Source organism: Zalophus californianus, chromosome 7 (genome assembly GCF_009762305.2).
Source record: "Zalophus californianus isolate mZalCal1 chromosome 7, mZalCal1.pri.v2, whole genome shotgun sequence".
Lineage (NCBI taxonomy): Eukaryota > Metazoa > Chordata > Mammalia > Carnivora > Otariidae > Zalophus > Zalophus californianus.
Window position 1 is genome coordinate 131,228,372 of NC_045601.1, and position 17,690 is coordinate 131,246,061.

At 44.3% G+C, this 17,690-nt stretch overlaps 1 protein-coding gene across 3 annotated transcripts in view; it reads right to left on the minus strand.

Moving 5' to 3' along the window:
* Window positions 1–2,196: 2,196 nt before the first annotated feature.
* The window catches only part of LOC113926236 (androgen dependent TFPI regulating protein), a 61,004-nt gene continuing 45,510 nt past the window's right edge, over window positions 2,197–17,690 (minus strand). For all 3 annotated transcript variants that reach the window (XM_027600882.1, XM_027600881.1, XM_027600883.1), the window contains 2 exons: window positions 10,642–10,793; window positions 2,197–4,590 (listed from right to left, as the gene is read on the minus strand). In XM_027600882.1, the coding sequence (XP_027456683.1) occupies window positions 4,556–4,590; window positions 10,642–10,793 (187 nt within the window). In that variant the 3' untranslated portion in view covers window positions 2,197–4,555. The remainder of the gene's footprint in view (window positions 4,591–10,641; window positions 10,794–17,690) is intronic.

The following is a 17,690-nucleotide window of genomic DNA, read 5'->3' on the forward strand; positions in this document are numbered from 1 at the left end:
GGTGGCTCTCATGTTGACAATCTCAGCTTCTGGGAAAGGGGGATCACTGGTGATGAAGCCTTTAGAATTAAGAAGCTGTAAGTAACCCCTAAATCAATTCTCTGTACATACTTCCAGTACTCTGTCACGGTATAGAGCTAGGCCTTGTTGGGGATACAGACAACTCGCCGTAGCCCCTGGTCTCAATGAGCTTGCAGTCAAGCAGGATGGAATGGAGAATCTTGGATGCCACCACTCCTTTAAATAATCTTATTTACTCATGGTAGGTATTATCACGTGACTTTAAAGAACCAAGTCTCAGAACAGTAAACTCTTTTCCCCACGTTCTAATTACGTAGCAAGGGGTGGAGTCAGGTTGAATTCAGATCTGCTGTGGTTCTTAAGCTCATGTTCTTTCCAGCTTCCCAACTGCTATGGGAACAGAAGCCAAGAGGCTGGATGAAGGACAGAGCTGCAAAGCTGGGTAGGACAGGTATGGCCCGCTCTGGGGTGTAGAGAAGGGAATGAGCCTTGTGCCTCGGAGAGCTAGAGGGAACTTTGAAGGAGACTGGGAAGCGGCGCCCAGGAAAGTCAGAAGCCACTAAGAACAACTTGTTTATGTAAGAGTTGCTGGACAAACAGCAGTCTTTTCAGGGAGGGAGAGCCGTTTAATGGAAATAGGAATAAAATCATGCTGGAGGCCAAAACAGGGGGTACTTAAGAGGATGAAAATTATTCCCTGTGGGTCACCTGCTCTTTTACCTCATCTGCAGCCGAGGGAGGGAGGGCCAGTGGAGGAGACGGGTTTCCCTAGTCTAAGGGATGGGAACTCTGCAAACCTGTCCTGACCCACAGTCTTATCCGGAACCGCTGCCACAGAGGAGGACAGTCAGGGTCCCCAGGGTGAGGGGCTTTTTCTCAGAAGTCCCTGATGACACAGGTTGCGAGCTTCTGGGGAGGAAGGGCGAGGGAGCCAGGTGCTTCTCCCTTCCCTTTTTGGAATCCTGGGCAGTTTCAATTTACATTAACACAGCTTAATCCACAGAAACAGGAGCTGGGAGGCAGGTTCTCTCTCTCTCTCTCCTTTTTTTTCCTCTCTGAGACACGGAAACCTTTATTTTCTCCCTACACCACAAACCGGTGCTGTTAAATAATATTGGATAATTGCACCTGTCGTACCCCCATATTGTGCTGAGGAAAAATAATTGCTGGTTTTCTGCTTTGCAGTTTAGCTGTGACTTCGTCATTTGACTCGGAGCATGTCATTTTCTCCCATTTTAGACTGTACAGCCAAACTGTGTGAAAGGACCACGGGTAGCAGCCCTGCGTGTGTGAGTGGGCGCGGGCCTCATTCAGCAATGATTTCTAATTTATACAGCATTGAAAATCCACAGCTATAAATAAACAGTTCTGACTGGCTTTGCTGCCTACTCAAGTGCTTTATTAAAAAAAAAAAAAAGAAAGAAAGAAAGAAAAGAAAAAGAGCCACCAACTGCATGAGAGAGGAAAACAATGTCTGGGTAAGGATTCTGGTTTCTGACACTTGGGTCCCGGAGGGAGAGGCCCAGACCTGGGATGGGTTCAGGGCTCAGCCAGGCGGCCTTCTGGGAAGCCCGGCCTCCCCACTCCTCCCTTGGCCCCCTCCCGCTCCCCGCGTGCAGGCGCCACGTGTTTGGGGATTACAGTATATGCAACTAACTTCCTGTTATGACAAGTATTGCAAGCGAGTAGGTGCAGAGGAGCTGAAAATAGCTTGAGAAATGTATGACCCATTTGAGGAGAGGATGGGGCTAATGGACTGTTTAGGCAAACAGGGTAAGTGTTCGCCCCAAGTTGAAAATTGGTGTTACATGTGAGATAGCAGTGCTAGAACGTATGGACCAATCCACGAGGCATTGGAGGTGCTCCTCTCTCTGCCTCTGTGGATGAGAGTTTCCACCATGTTGGCATCCCCTGACCACCACCTTTGGTCCAGCCTTGCGGATATACACACATTTTTGCTTTGTTAAGTAAAAGCTTTCAGATGGCCAGTTACTGTTCTGCCTATAATCAAGAGATAGGCAGGGTGCCTGGGTGGCTCAGTCGTTAAGCGTCTGCCTTCGGCTCAGGTCATGATCCCAGGGTCCTGGGATGGAGTCCCACATCGGGTTCCTTGCTCTACCGGAGGCCTGCTTCTCCCCTCCCCCCCCCCCCCCGCCCCGCCCTGCTTCTGTTCCCTCTCTGGCTGTGTCTCTCTCTGTCAAATAATTAAATAAAATCTTAAAAAAAAAAAAAGTTAAAAAAAAAAAGAGAGGAAGATGGCCTCAGGAATTGACCACGCGTGTGACCTTGGACCAGTGGCATACCAGAGCCAACTCCTATGGTCCTTTCAAGGACCAAATAGTTATGCATATCTCTTCCCAGCTCTGCCTTCAGTGGCCTCTTGGTAGCTTGAAAAAGGTTGTAGTGGAGTGTTCCCACCATGCAATGGGCAATCACTATAAATTAGGGCCTTACAATTTTCCTTTTTCTAGAGAGTTGGTTTTTAAACATTTACTGGCACACCAATATCAGAAACGCAGTTTCTTCATTTGGAAAATGAGGACGGATACATTTTCTCCTTAAAAGATTCTCATGAGGATAAAACGAGATCATGGGGGTGAGTGAGTTTGTCAATTACATGACCCTACACAAATATTATTGCTGACTCTCTCCCCATGTGGTTGGTATTGTCTTCTAACCCCTAAGGACCTAGCCTTCTGTAGGCAGCAAATCCTACTGACCTCTTAACAAATGTTTATTTAGTGTATTTCGTGTTCGTTGCAGGTGTTTTGCTGCTTCTCCTTTCTTAAGCTCCAGCAGCCCCCTGCAGCAAGGAGGTGCTCCTGTATATTTGCTCAATGGGCGGTGGTTCTCAGGTATTTCTGGCATTGGAATGGATCCTGCATGATGGTCAGTTATACAGAACTCAAGGTTTAATTTGGTTCCAGGGACAGTGAAGAATTCAGCAGGCTCATCCCAGCCAAGAGCTTACTATCACTCTGAGAAGTGTGCAGCCCCAGTCATCTTTGGGGTGTGGAAAATTTAGGTGATCCCCTGTGGGCTTCGCATTTGGGGAATTTCCATTGTGACAACTGCTTCTGGGCTTCTGCTGAGACCAGGTGCTCCAAGCACTCAGGCAGCAGCAGGTATAGTGTTCCCAGTTCAATCCAAAAAAGACTTGTGGCTCATAATTATATATTAGTAGATAAAGGATTAGGAAGACAGCAGGTTTCTTGGTGCCTGTCCTAGGCTTCTCGGGGCTGCCTGCCCTGTTGTGGCAGTTTGCCCTCTTCTCTAACTCAAGACCATTTTTGGTATTTCTGAGGTTTTCTGATCTTGGAATAGATCAGTAGCCAGTCATAGAGCCATCAAGTTTTGATGTGGTTCTAGGAATAATTTTCACCAAAATGTACCCATTTTTACCAGATTTCTCCTGAATGGTGCTAGGTTGGGAAACCCAAGTACAATTTACTCTGCTCTCCACACCCAGCCCATATGGACCTGATGAAGCACCGCAAGACTCCATGCTTACCCACTAGTAGACCCTTATCATCTGTGTTCTTTACAAAATGTGCCTGTAAATAAAGACCCAGAAAAACTCACTAGGAAGATCAAAGCTGGGTTCATGAATGTGCTTGTTAATCAGCTAGCCATCAGCTTTGTTAAACCATAAGCTAACTCAGCAAAGTGATTTGTGCCAAAGCATTCTTGGGGGTCCTCATGGCCATGTCACATCCCATCACTTACTCCCCAAGTAAGATGTACATTTATTGGATGAATGAAGCAATATTCGAATGGAAGAGATTTTGATGACGATGTTGCGAAGTCCCATATTTGGACCTGCCCCGAATGCTTGCTCACAAGAGGGGCAAATTTCCCCATATTTTTTATAACTTACTTTCTCATTGCCCCAATTAATTTGCTCTCTTATCAGGTGGACAGATGACTTTGGTAGCACCCATCTCCCTACATCTCTATCTAGACTGAGGAAAACAAAATCAATGAGCAGTCCATGAAAATAGCTAGTTGACAAAAATGCTTATTTTTAGGAAACTTAGGGTCATTCAAAATGGCACAGGACTGGGAGTTAGAAGATCTGGGGGACAAAAGCTATTATCTTGGTTGTGACACTAGCTCTTTGGCCCTCGTGCAGATTACTTCTCAGCTAGGTCCTCAACACCCTCCTCTGTAAGGTGAAGAGTTTCGGTGATCCCAAATCCCTTTCTCTCTAAACATTCTCTAAAGCCGAGTTATGTGAGTTTCCTTGGCCTTTGGCCAGATTTTGACCACAGAGGCCAGAGGAAGGTAACAGATTCTGAGACAACGGTTGTTTTTGGCATGTCCAGTAAACCTTGCAAAAAACCGAAGAGTCCCCAAATTAAGCTACCTTCACAAAACGTCTCAATAAATTTAGATATCATTCCCTGTCCTTTCTACCTCCTATATTACTCCACCACCTCCCCAACCAGAAAACAAAAAAAAAAAAAAAGAAAAGAAAAGAAAAAAAAAACTCTCATGTTTTCTTCCTCCTTTGTTCTTGGAAAACAGCCTGCAATCACTTCCTCTTTTTCCTTGGCTGCATCGTGTCACCTGTATGATGAAGAACAGAGAGAGACATCAGACTTCAGGGTTTCCCTAATGGGTATTCTTGTGAGGGTAGACATTCACCCTGACGTGGGACAGTAGAAAGTCAAGGACATTTAGCCCAAGGCAAGAAGATGTACTTTGCGGAATTCTGAAAACCTAGCACCTCTACAGAAAGGACAAGAAGCAACTCTGTTGTCTCCGCCTGGTTCTTGGCTCACAACTAGCCTGTTGACCAATGGTGCCATTTGCCTTCATGGGGTTCTGCAGGTCAAATGTGGGCCACTGACTGAGGTTGTTTTTGGCCAAGCGTTTACAGGCTACACACAATCCATCAACAAACTCTGGAGATTGTGCAAATGGAGACAGAGACATCAAATTAGAGAAGAAAGAGGAGTGGAGATTCACCTAATTAGGGTTCATTCCATGACCTCTCCCCAAATCAGCATAACAGCCTGAATGGAGGAGTACTGGCATATTGATTAGATTTTAGTAAGCTCATTAGAAGGGTTTTCTTCTGCTGAAATTATAGCCCTAGATTTCTAGAATGACTTCATTCAGCCAACAAGTCGGTACCTCTCTATTTATTGATCATAAATCTTTGCATAAGCTCTGAAATTTCTAACACTTCATTAGTGCATTATCCTTCCTACTTGTGGTAAATGTTATCAGTCCTACTTTGAAAACTTTTCTCAAATCAGCCTCTCCTTGCCCATTCCAGAGCCCTGTTAGTTCTGGCTCGGTGCCACAGCAACCTCATGCTTCTTCTTTCATGCTTCACCCTTCAAATCCCGCCCCCGTCCATCAGTTATGCCCTTCAATGTCTTCTACTAATTTTATTTTGCTAGAATTCCCCTTCTCATAGGCTGTAGTTACTGATGACTTGAAGTCTCCTTCATCACCCTGATTTTCTAGGACAGCTGACTCCTAATCACACAGCCTTTGGGGCCATCCTATATTCATGTCTCTCAACATTTTTAAGGACAGTCTTCTCCCTCCTTCTTCTTCTACTCATCAATCCAGATATCCTCAGTCACTCCACGGAAGCCTTACTAAGTTATCCAGCTTTATAGGCTTCATGTCATTTTCATTTATGCTCTCACTTATTTTTCATTTTTGATGTGGATTCTCTCCTCCCCCATCAGGTCTTCTGTACGTTAGGTCTCTAAGTACAAACCCAGAACCTTCTTTTTTCTGAAGCATACACTCTTTGCTCATAATAAATCCTTTGTCAGCCAAATGACCCATTAATTCCTTCATGTTCAAGAGCTTGGGCAACGTAAACTTCTCCACTTAGTTGCCCCTGCAGTCCCTCTGAAGGCTCCTAAAACCCTCTTACCAACCCCAGCCCCTTGAGTGTAACTGTAATCATAACCACACTCCTTCAACCCAGGTGCCCAGGATTGGAGAGTCCTTCTCCACTGAAGAAACACAACAGATACGGAAGGCTTAAGAGAATGAGCCCAGGAGCAGGAGTGATGGCAGGAAGTTCCTTTGTGGGAGGAGAGCAGCTGGCTCCTTCCCGGGGATCAGAGTCTCCCACATCCAACACTAAGCAGCTAGACAGAGCACTAAGACATTGCCATAGACCCACAAATACATTAGAGAAGGCATTGTCCCAAAATGTGTCTCTGGGTGGACTTACAACAGTCATTTCTTCTGTAGTGACTTACGTGGTGTGAACATCACAGAAATCATATTTTTCTTTTTGTTTCTAGCAGGTGGGAGGTGGGTCCTTAGTCCTGCATTCTGGAGCTGAGCGGTCTCTAGGCTTCTCTGAGTCCTCAGAACTTATCTCTGACTCTGATTCCACAATACATGGCTGGAGATTGGGAGCTGTTGACTTAGTAATAGATCTTACTCAAACAAAGTTCTCAACATGGATTTCATATTCTGACTGGGAAATAACATTGTTTGTTATCCCTCTTTCCTTCATGGCAGGGCAATTTTTCCCTAAGAATGCCTCCTAGTTGGCAGTTAGGGAGCTAAGTCCACCCCTCATTCATTTTAGTCCTTTTTTTATCCTCTGTTAGGTAGTACCAAGGAATAAAGATATTTTAGGTCAAACATTTAATGTTTGTCTTGTGCAAGATCCAAACATTTTCTGCTGTCATGGCAAAAAAAAAAAAAAAAAAAAAACCACAAAAAACAAAAAACCCAAACTCATTCTTTTAATCAACATCACTATGGATACCATATGTAATTATATTCCTTATTATTCCAATAGTCAGAAAACAGAGTAAGTAAAAACATTTTATTCACAAAGATTTACACCTATGTATCTACAATCACAAAAGCTACTGCTGCTAGACTTTGAACTGAAAATTTGAAGAACATTTGCCTAGTTTCTGCGGGTTGGCTTGGCAAAGGGTGAGAAGGCAGATGGTTGGGGAGATAGGAGGTGTTAGAAGAATGAGGTTTGAACATGAATGAGTAAAAGTTTCAGGGCAGACGTAGCAGGAAGGAGATGGAGCTGAGGTTCTGGCTGGAGAAATCCTTGTGGGAAAGAGGCAGTGAAAGGAGAAGCAATAATCCAATGTGGACTCTGAGCTAAGAGAGATGAAATTAGGACAAGAAAGGCAAAAAGGAGATATATTTCTGTTATTGACCAAATGTTGCTCCTGTGGGACTGTGAGTCATCTCCTGATAAGAGTCTTTTGTTATGAAATGATCAGGGATAATGTGAAAGGCAGAAAAAAACTTAAATTTCTTCATGGGTAAAACCAAAGAGGTAGACTAGGTGGCCTCTAAGCAACTTTCAGCAATAAAATCTTCCTACAAAAAAAAAAAATCTGGTCTACAGAAAATAGTATTAAAGGAAGGTTTTAATGTCCTGTCCAAGCCATAGACACAAAGTCACTTGGTTAGACTTGAATTTTCATCTTATGAACTCTACTTAGGGGGGAAAGGATTTATGGTCTCAGGCCCTGACAAAGGATAGCCTGCCTCCCGGCGCATGTCCCTCAGGAATGTTAGCAGAGGGGTAGTGGGCCAGAGATAAGCTCTCCAGCCTCACCTACCTAGAAGAGGCCCTGCCATGGGGGCCTGGCACTTGGCTCCTTTTTTTGCCTGATATATCCTGTGGGTTGTGTTTCTTTTTCTGAGGAACTCGTGTCTTGATGTCGGCATTCTTGTGTCTTACTAAGGAAAAGAGAGAAAGGGAGGAAGGAAGGAAGGAAGGGAGGAAGGAAGGAAGGAAGGAAGGAAGGAAGGAAAAGAGAAAGAGTAAAAGAGAAAGAGAAAGGAAAAGAGAAAGAGAGGGAGGGAAGGAGAGAGGGAGCACACGAGTGAATGTCCATGCCTTGACAATGCTAAACTACATGCACACTCGCATGGCCGGCATTCCCCAGGAATGTCCTAGGCAGACTGGCCCAGGTGGTCACCCGACTTAGAGGTCATCCCATCACTGAGAAGTTGAAGTGTTTTGACACAGCTTACGTGGTTGGTTTGTGGCCAGGTGAGAGACATACCCTGGTTTTCTTGATTTCTATTCCAGTGTCCTTCCCCATATTTTGCACTGCCTGCCCTAACATGCATCTCTTTTTCAACAGCTCTCCAGTCACTATACCATAGCATCACCATCTATGCTCCTTAAACTCTCTGCCCAATACTTTCATCTCCAACCATTATAGTCACTCCTTGACCACTGTCTCCCGAAGCCCTGTGTACAGAGTCCCATTTAATGCCTAAAGAGAAGAGCCCTTTAATAGCTCCTTTCTGCATTGATTGATCCATTGAATAAGCTAATGGAAAGGGGAGTGTCAAAGATGGATAAGACACACTCCTAACCCTTATGGAACTCAGAGTCTTGTGTAAAAACATATCTTCATACAGACCATAGAAGGCTTCCTGGAAGAGGTGAGTTGATGGTGTGAGACAGGCAAAGACTGGGGGACGTGAGAGACTGAAGCCCACGGTGGGGAGGAACAACATCAATGTGTGAAGCAAACGAGTCATTTGGTGGCTCGGCTGGAGCACACATTTAGACAATGGAGATCAAAAGCCATGGCAGGGACTGGCTCAGAGAGCCCCTCGTGTGTCATTCCAAGAGTTTGGACTTTCATCTGTAAACTGAGGAAGGCTTTAAGTGTTTTAAGCAGAATAAGACATGGGAAAATGTGCTCACATAGATAGCTCTGTTTAGTTTTAGGCAATTTAAAATGTTCACTGCAACTGGGTCGTTAAGTGGTCTAATTTCTCTTTTAATTCTTACTAGACCATTTGTGATTATGATCTGTTTAGAACTTAACCTATTTATGATCCTATTCTGACGCTATATAGGACTTTTGGCCCAGTCTTTTCTTTAAGGATTTAAAAATCTAGACGGAGGAGAGGAATGCACTGCCACCTGTGTGTGTGTCTGTCACTGACAGGAATGTTCGCATGTGCACGTGTGTGGGTCCACATGTTGATAGTAGCCTATTTGCTCATTGGGACCTAAATGTAGTGAAAAAATTGGATGTAGCTCTTAACCAATGAAGGTTATTTAAAAGAGCTTTGTGCTGAAAATAATATTAAATTTGGTGAAAATTTTTTTAATTCAACGGACGTCTTAAAGTCACTGTAGAGTAACAACTTAGAAGTTAATCATTATTGAATTCAATACAATTGTTAAAAAAGTTATTGTTCTGTAAGCTCTGAATAATCACATTTTTCTCTGCAAATTTCCAATGGATTAGTTTCTTCCCTTTTTTTATATAGATTCTTGGGGAAGGCATCAAAAACCTTACCAAGAGCTTCAAGGAGCCAAACTAGTTAGAATTAGATGTCAACACATCTGAAATGTCAACACATTTTTTTTTTCTCCGCTCTGGATAATTTCCTGTGATTTGGAATCCTAATTTTGGGAGTAAATTTTAGTATTCCGTGTCTTAAGTGTTTGCTTTCAAGGATAGTGCCTTTGAGATTTCCCCAACCAGTTACATTCTCCAAGAGTAGAAAACATATGAAAAAGCCAAGTGGCATGCTTATTTCTCCAGGGTCTCATTTTCCTCTCAGAAATATACGCTCTTATGAAACTGTCATGGTTTTTTTTTTGTTGTTGTTGTTGGTTTGTTTTGTTGTTGTTGTTGTTGCGTACATGGGCTTGTGTTTTCACACCAGTTCATAGATTGGGCAGAAGATGCCACTTGTGCCGTTTCTATTTTGATAGAACAGAACATGTGGGCGTGTGATGTGGGGGACTGTATGTTGATCTTGCTTCCTCATATACAAAATCAGGTTATGCTTCCTGCACTTCCCTTTGGGGAGGGAAAAATCATGATTATTTTGCAACCTGACTTTTTGATGGTTATTTTTCTAGCAAAATAATATTCTGGGGGTGGGGTGGTGGGAGAAGCAAGGAGGAGAATAAAATCTTCCATTTTAAAATCATCTGAGTTAAGGTTTTTTTGGTTTTTTGTTTGTTTGTTTGTTGTTGTCGTTTTTAAGAAGCAACATGGTTCCAGCTACCTATTATTAGAAAACTTAGCTTGCTGACATACTCACTTTGCCCAAGACCCTGTTTAAATGAGAATTCCCATCTCAAGTATAGGATATGATTTTATCTGGTAAAATTTTACTAAGGGTTGAGAAGCAACCTAATGGCAGAAGGATGGGAGAGCATCTGGGAAGGCACTGCTGATGTTGGAAGAACAAAGAGGGTCATCTGGATCCCTATCCTTCAAAAAAGGAAACCTTGACATGTAACAGCTTATATCCCTCAGTCCCTCACTTACGGGAGGAAGAACCTGAGTTCATTTTTTTTTCGTGCTGGGGATGATGACACCTTGCTCTCTGGGTCCTGAGCTCACTAAACAAGATTATTTTTAGCCTTGAAATTAAATGAGGTGTCGTTTGGGGGAGGAGGGGAGATAATTTGATGGGATCCTTTGAGAAAATTCAAACTTCCCCCAGGCTTTCGCTTTGCCTACTTTGGTAGGACCTGTCTGAATCCTTTGAACAAAGGCGTTAAGCTTCACTGCCTTCTGCTCTTGGACTAGTTCCTCCTGTTTCCAGGAGGAGTGGAGAAAGTGTAAGGAAGGTATGTTTCTGTAAGTGAAAGAGAAATAAACTGACCCCATTTCCAGTGGTTGAGCTTCTCTCCAAGTAGATAGATGCTGGCATTAAAGATGTAGCTGAGAGAGAAGAAGGCTGTTAGACCCACCGGGCTGAGTTTGGCAAACACAGGATACACCCACGTACCCGTCTCAGAGTAGATCCATAGGACCCTGCAGAAAATGACAAGTCATAACAATTAGGATGGCGGGGGTGGCTTGGTGGTGGAGCCATTTTATCCTCGAGATCAATGGGGTTTTGGAGCCCAGGCAGATGAAAAGAAGCCATGGGGATCATTTGTCAACAGCTGAGGTGTTCCACAAACCTACAGAAGTGATTCTTTTCTGGATAAATAGATTTGATTCAAAGAGACATCCTATTTCATAAGCTGGGCTTGGCTATTTTACCTAATCCATTAAAATTCAATGTTGGTGAAAGAATATGGGAGAACATCAAACACATCATCGGCCAAAGAGAGTATGTGAGGACATGAATTATTCCTTTCCCTGAGAGGTATGACCTGCTGAGACATTGAACCTGCTAAGATGGCATCATTCGCTGGCTCTCAGCCAGACAAGTGGGGTTTGCTTTTCTGTACCTAAGAGTCAGGTGTAGCTTTTCATTAGCCCTCCGAGTCTATTGGGGTAGGAGGGACAGAGACTGGGCATTACTGCTTTATTACAATATGCCTCTTAGACGTAGGAGGGGTTTAACTGTCGGTCCTGATTTCAGCTCATGAATATAGCTGTGGATAAAGTGTTCAGTAGGAAAGGATGGATTTACAGGAGGCTTAGATCTTGCTCATGTGAGGATAGAATAGAAGTCATTTCTGGAAGCCAAGAGAAGGAAAAGAAATGCTAGGAGAGGAGCCATGATGTCTAAGCAAAGCCTGCAAATGCAGCATGCTGGAAACCAACTGCACTGGAAGATGCCAAAATCTGAAATAACTTTTAAAATTAAATATGGGGAAGATGATGTATCAACTAAGTTTATAATTGGTTAGGAGGACAGAATCTGGAACCAGCCTTCTGTGATACAAATCCTAGTTCTGCCACCTACTAGCTATGTTACCTTCAGCAGTTTATTTAGCCCTTCTGTCCCCTGCCTTCATGTGAAAAGTGGGGGGTGCAAACAGCATACATATTATAAAGCTGTCGTCAAGATTAAGGGAGTTAACACATGTAAGGGGCGCCTGGGTGGCTCAGTCGTTGGGCGTCTGCCTTCGGCTCGGGTCGTGGTCTCGGGGTCCTGGGATCGCGCCCCGCGTCGGGCTCCCTGCTTGGCGGGGAGCCTGCTTCTCCCTCTGCCACTCCCCCTGCTTGTGTTCCCTCTCTCGCTGTGTCCGTCAAATAAATAAATAAAATCTTAAAAAAAAAAAAAGATTAAGGGAGTTAACACATGTAAAATAAAGTAATGCCTGGCCCATTGTGATCATTTAATAAAAGAGTTCTAAAGCTTCTCTCTTCTTAGGGATGGCACAGAGGGTCCTAGCAACCTTTCTTTGAGGCTCCTTATCTCATGTAACAATTGGGATAGGCTAGGTCATGCTTCAGAAACAACATTCAAATTTGGATACCTGGGGGTATCAAAAGAGTTCAGAAGGAGGAATAAAATTCTGAGCCTAATTAAACTTTCAGAAATCCAAGTGTACTCTTGGTTGTTTCAAATACTTTAGATTTGTCAAATGCTTGTGGAAGAGACAAGGACTAGTATGAGGGTCAGGACTGGAGTGAAGCAAGAGAGGCACCAATGGTATGAAGTTTAAGAGGCCAACTCTGTATCAAAGGACAGAATCAGTAAATTGAAAAGGAAACCTATGTAATGGGAAAAAATATTTTCCAATCATATACCTGGTAGAGGATTAATATCCATAATATACAAAGAACTCCTCCAACTCAACAACAGCAAGTAAAAAACCCAACAACCCAATTAAAAATGGACAAGAGACTCAATAGACATCTTTCCAAAGAAGATAAACAAATGGCCAACATACACATGAAAAGATACTCAACATCACTTATTATTATTAGGGAACTGCAAATCAAAACTATAATGAGATGCCACTTCACACCCATTAGGATGGCTAATATCAAGTGCTGGAGAGGCTGTGGAGAAATTGGAATCCTTATGCACTGTTGGTAGGTACATAAAACAGTTTAACTGCTATGGAAAACAGTGTGGCAGTTACTCAAAAAACTAAACATAGAATTACCATATGATCTAGCAATTCTACTTCCCTGTATATACCCAAAAGAATTGAAAGCAAGAACTCAAAGAGATCTTTGTATACCTGTGCTCATAGCATTATTCTCAATAGTGAAAACATGGAAGCACCAAGTGTCCATCCATGGATGAACTGATACATAAAATGTGGTATAAATATGCAATGGAATATCATTAAACCTTAAAAAGAAGGAAATTCTGACACATGCTACAACATGAATGAACACTGAGGATATTATGTTAAATGAAATTAGCCAGCCACAAAAAGACAAATATTATCTGATTCCAACTATATGAGGTACCTAAAGTCATCAAATTCATAGAGACAGAAAGTAGAATGGGGGCTGTCAGGGCTTGTGGGAAGGAAGGAATGGGGATTTACTGTTTCATGTGTACAGATTTTCAGGGCACCTGGGTGGCTCAGTTGGTTAAGCGTCTGACTCTTGATTTCGGCTCAGGTCATGATCTCAAGGTCGTGAGATCGAGCCCTGCACTGGGCTCCATGTTAGGCATGGAGCCTGCTTGAGATTCTTTCTCTCTCTCTCTCTCTCCCTCTGCCCCTCCCCACCCCACACGCACTCTAAATAAATAAAATCTTTAAACAGACTTTGCTAGGTTCCTCCCTGCCTACCTCACCTACTTCATATTACACTGTGCTTATCTATGGTTGATACCTATGTTCCTGGGGGCAGAACCCTTATCTAAATTCTTTTTGGCAATTGGGGGAAGGTCAAAGTTTCTTCCTGAGCCTTCTGTTTCTTAAAAATAATGAGTCTAAAATAGTCCTCATGCCAAAGAGACACATTTTGGGTGGAAATTTTCTCCCTTACCTTATTCTGATCAACACTGGAATTCTGTGAGACGCGCATTCCATGGGCATGTACATCGGAAGGATATCCATAGCATATGTCTCTTGCATGGCTCCTTCTCATGACAGGCCAGGAAAGGTATAAGGGACAGAAAGTAAATCCCCAAGGAGCTGGGGCTAAGAATTTGGGGTTAACAAGGAGATGTGAATGCACTCCAAATGGGTTGTTTTAATTAACTCACTTTGTTTACTTTATACACTAGAAATTAGGGCTTCCTAGTTTCCATGCCCATTTATATAAGACAGTCGGCAAATAAGGACATTCCCCTAGAGGCCTGGAAAGTTTCTCTTTATTTACTTTATTTTTGTTTCCTTCAGCATAAGGTTCCACAAAGGAAAGTTCCTGAGGTAAGTTAATGAAGTCTGTAGTTTCACAGAAAAAGTGCAGAGAAAGTTACAGGTGTGTTAAGTGTCAGCGGAAAAATAATGAAAACAAATAACGGTATCAGGCAAGAGTGCAATTATTTAATGAGGGGCAGCCAGTGAGAGGCCTGGGTGAGGAGAAGCTCATACTCAGGTGGGAACACATCTTTTTATTTATTTTTTTAAGATTTATTTGTTTATTTATTTATTTTTTTTGAGAGAGAGAGAGAGAGCATGAGCAAGGGGGATCTTAGTCAATGTCAGCTCTTCCCCAGCCCCATGTAGGATCCCATGAAACCACATCTAAATGTCCACTGCACCCCACTCCAGGCTTCTTCATCTGTAAGGGTTTCTATAATTGTCTACTTGCTGGGCTTCCTTGCACCCTTCAATCCACTTTCCATACCACAGACTACTAGTAATCCGACAATCTTTCCAAAAGAGAAATCTGCTCATGGCATTCCCCTGCCTCCAGGGGATCCCCACTAATGCCTTAGGAAAATACCCAGCCTACCTGGCCTTGCCCTGCCCTCCTTTCCACCTTCAGATCTACAGCCCATCCATGTTGGATCCTTCTCTGTTTCTTAAATGAACCCATCTCTTCAGCTCTGGGCCTTCACTCATGCTGTTGTCTCTGCTTGGAACACCTCTGACTGTCACTTCCCAGGACACACTTCTCCTTGCTCTGTGCCTGGTGGAACCAGACTCATGCTTCAAGTCTCAGCTTAAAAGTCAATGTCTCTACGTCAAAAACTAATGATGTAATGTATGGTGATTAACATAACATAATCATAATTAAAAGAAAAGTCAATGTCTCTAGAAAAGATTTCCCAAAGGTCCTGTAACCCTCATTCGGTTGGGTTCTTAGGACACATACTTCCTTCAGCATGAATTTACTCATGGGACAGGGGTCGTATCTAGCATGCACATCTGTTTTCCAAGTGCCGGGAAGATGGCAAGTTCTGCAGATCTTTAAATGAATGGCTCTTTTGGGCGGTTCTACTAGCACCTATGGTTCCCTTTAACTGCTGTTCACTGGGCTGCTATACACAGCTCTCAGCTGCTTGATGCACCGAGAACACCGCAGCCTCTGAAACCCAGGAGCTGGACCCATGGCCTTCCAAATTCTATTTAATCTATTGCTCACTTCATTAATACTTTGAAGATGCCAATAATCCTGTTCCTCAGTTCCCCCAGAGAGCAATTTTATATGTCCTTCTAGAGCTGTCTGCCGTGTCAATCTACGTGAGTCAGGCTGGGCAGGCACAGATTGGCAGCCCCCAAATTAATGTTGTATAGTTTTCTCCTCCTAATTTCTTGTAGCATCCAATGGTTATCCTAAAATTCGTAATTTCTGTGTCTTATCAGTACAGCAACAGTGGAAGTCTGTGGGTTAGGGACTAGTAGATAACAGGGGGTTTGGTGGGGTTTCTGCACATAATTCTAAGTGCTAACACTCATGCTGTATCTCCCTAGCCCAGCAGAATAATAGAATTAAAGGACCCTCTGGCCCCATATTTTCATGCCGACTTCCCACAGAAGCATGTAAGATGGTCACAGTTGCATCTGAGGCCAGAAGACAAACACAACCTGGATTCACATTTTGTCAATAAATTCAACAAGTTAGCCGACTTCCTACAATGAAAATGCCTGCAACAATGGCTGGGACCTGGTGATTCCTTAAGGTAGGGGACTGAGCCTACCGTTGCCTTTGCAACGCACCCCCACGTCACCCCTCTGCTCACCTGCCCTCCCAAGCTTCATACTCCTCCCTGCAAAGTGCTCCCAGTCACACGTGAGCAATGGCACGTCGAAGACACCCGCCAGCTTTAAGGTACAAAGATGACTCTTGGACCTTCTCGGTTTTCTACCATCTGATCGTTCTTTGCTACTTTGTTGCCCCCTTGCCCCTCTTGCCCCTTAGATGGGGGCACTGCCCCTGCATTCACTTTCCATTTCTCTCTGTCTCTCCCTCTCTCCCTGTCTCCCCCTTCACCCCTCGTCTCTTCCCCCCTTCCCCCTCCCTCTCTCCTCCTCCCTCTCTCTCCCCCCCACTCCCTCTCTCCCCCCCGCTTCCCTCTCTCTCTCTCTTCAGCAACCTCATCCCACCAGGAGGGTTCACTCCCTGGATCTCCACTGTACCACCTCTCTTGGGAAGGCCAGGTCTGAATGTCCAAACTGAAGTTCTTCTAGGCAAGTGGTTCTCAACCTTGGCTGAAGATTAGAATTGCCGTGGGGGCTTTAAAAATCCCAATGCTCAGGACATATCCCAAACCAATTAAGCCAGAATGGGACCCAGACATGGGATTTTAAATGGAGTCTCTTACTTATACCCCCAAACTATTTTTCTGCTTCTCTTAGTGCAGCCACCCTCTTCCCAGTCCAACGGCCCCAAATTCATAGAATTGTCCTTGATTTTTCTTTCTCATTTGCCCATGGCATGCCAATTAATCCATAAAACTTGTCCTGTTCCTTCCACAGTGTGTCGCAGGGCTGCCCTCCATCCTGCGGGTACCGAGGTATCATTCTTCAGGTTGGTATTATTTCTAATTTCTGCAACAGGCATTCTGGTTGAACAGGAGCTGAGGTTTGCACAAGAGGCATGGGGAGGGCAGCCGGCCATGTCCCCTCCCCGCTCCTCGGCTTTCACCTGTTTCCAGTCTGCATCCTGGGTGACCCAGGCTCCAAATGCTGATAATAAGGGGGGGGGGCGGTTGTGTGGCATCTTTATATTTATTTCATATATTAATTTACCCGGGTGCTAAGGCGTACTTCTGTGGAAAATGGGCCTGGGATTCTGACCTCAAGATTCAAAGTTGTGCAACTATGGTGCATCTAGATGGCCCCAGGTGAAGGTTGTATTTATACCCAGGAAGGAGTGAGTAACAGGGGCTCTGGGCAGGAATTCACCATAAGGCACCATAAGGCTGATCTGGGAACTCAGCTCCATGCATCTCTCTGGCAGTTTTTAATGTGTTCTGGAGGTAACATATCTGTATGTAGAGTACATGTGTAAGTGTGATTGTAAATGGATGCACAAATTTAGAGGATTGCTATACCAGAGGGCCCAGGCAGCTTCGATGTGGGAGCTCACCTGAGTGAGCATAGTATAGAGGAAAGGAATGATCTCTTGTGCTTCATAGGAAGGGCAATTGAGGAACAACTTTTCAAATACCTCCCCCACTGCTGGGTGATAGCTGCGTATCTGCGTGACACTTGTCCTCGGCATGCAATGCCTTACCCACTAGCAGAGACACCTGTGGCACCCGCAGTCTTCTGGTCTACCAAGCACAAGGCGGTGGGCCACTGCAGGCCAGCCCAGGGCTGTTGCAGTGGCCGGTAACATCATTCTACTGACACAGGGCACTAGTGGGCAACAGCAGGGTGGGTCAGCAATGGGGGCAGCAAGCTGCACTGAAAGCAGAGCCGGCCAGAGACGGTGGGCGCAGGAGGCTAGGTATCGTCACCTTTCGTAGGAGGCTAGGTATCGTCACCATATGTCACCAAGTGGACAACATGGGCAGCTTATTAAGACTCTTAGAGAAGAGGGTCCTGGAGGCCTGGGCCACCTGCAGCCGGGGCAAGGCTGCTCTGAGCACCCAGATGTGGGCTGACC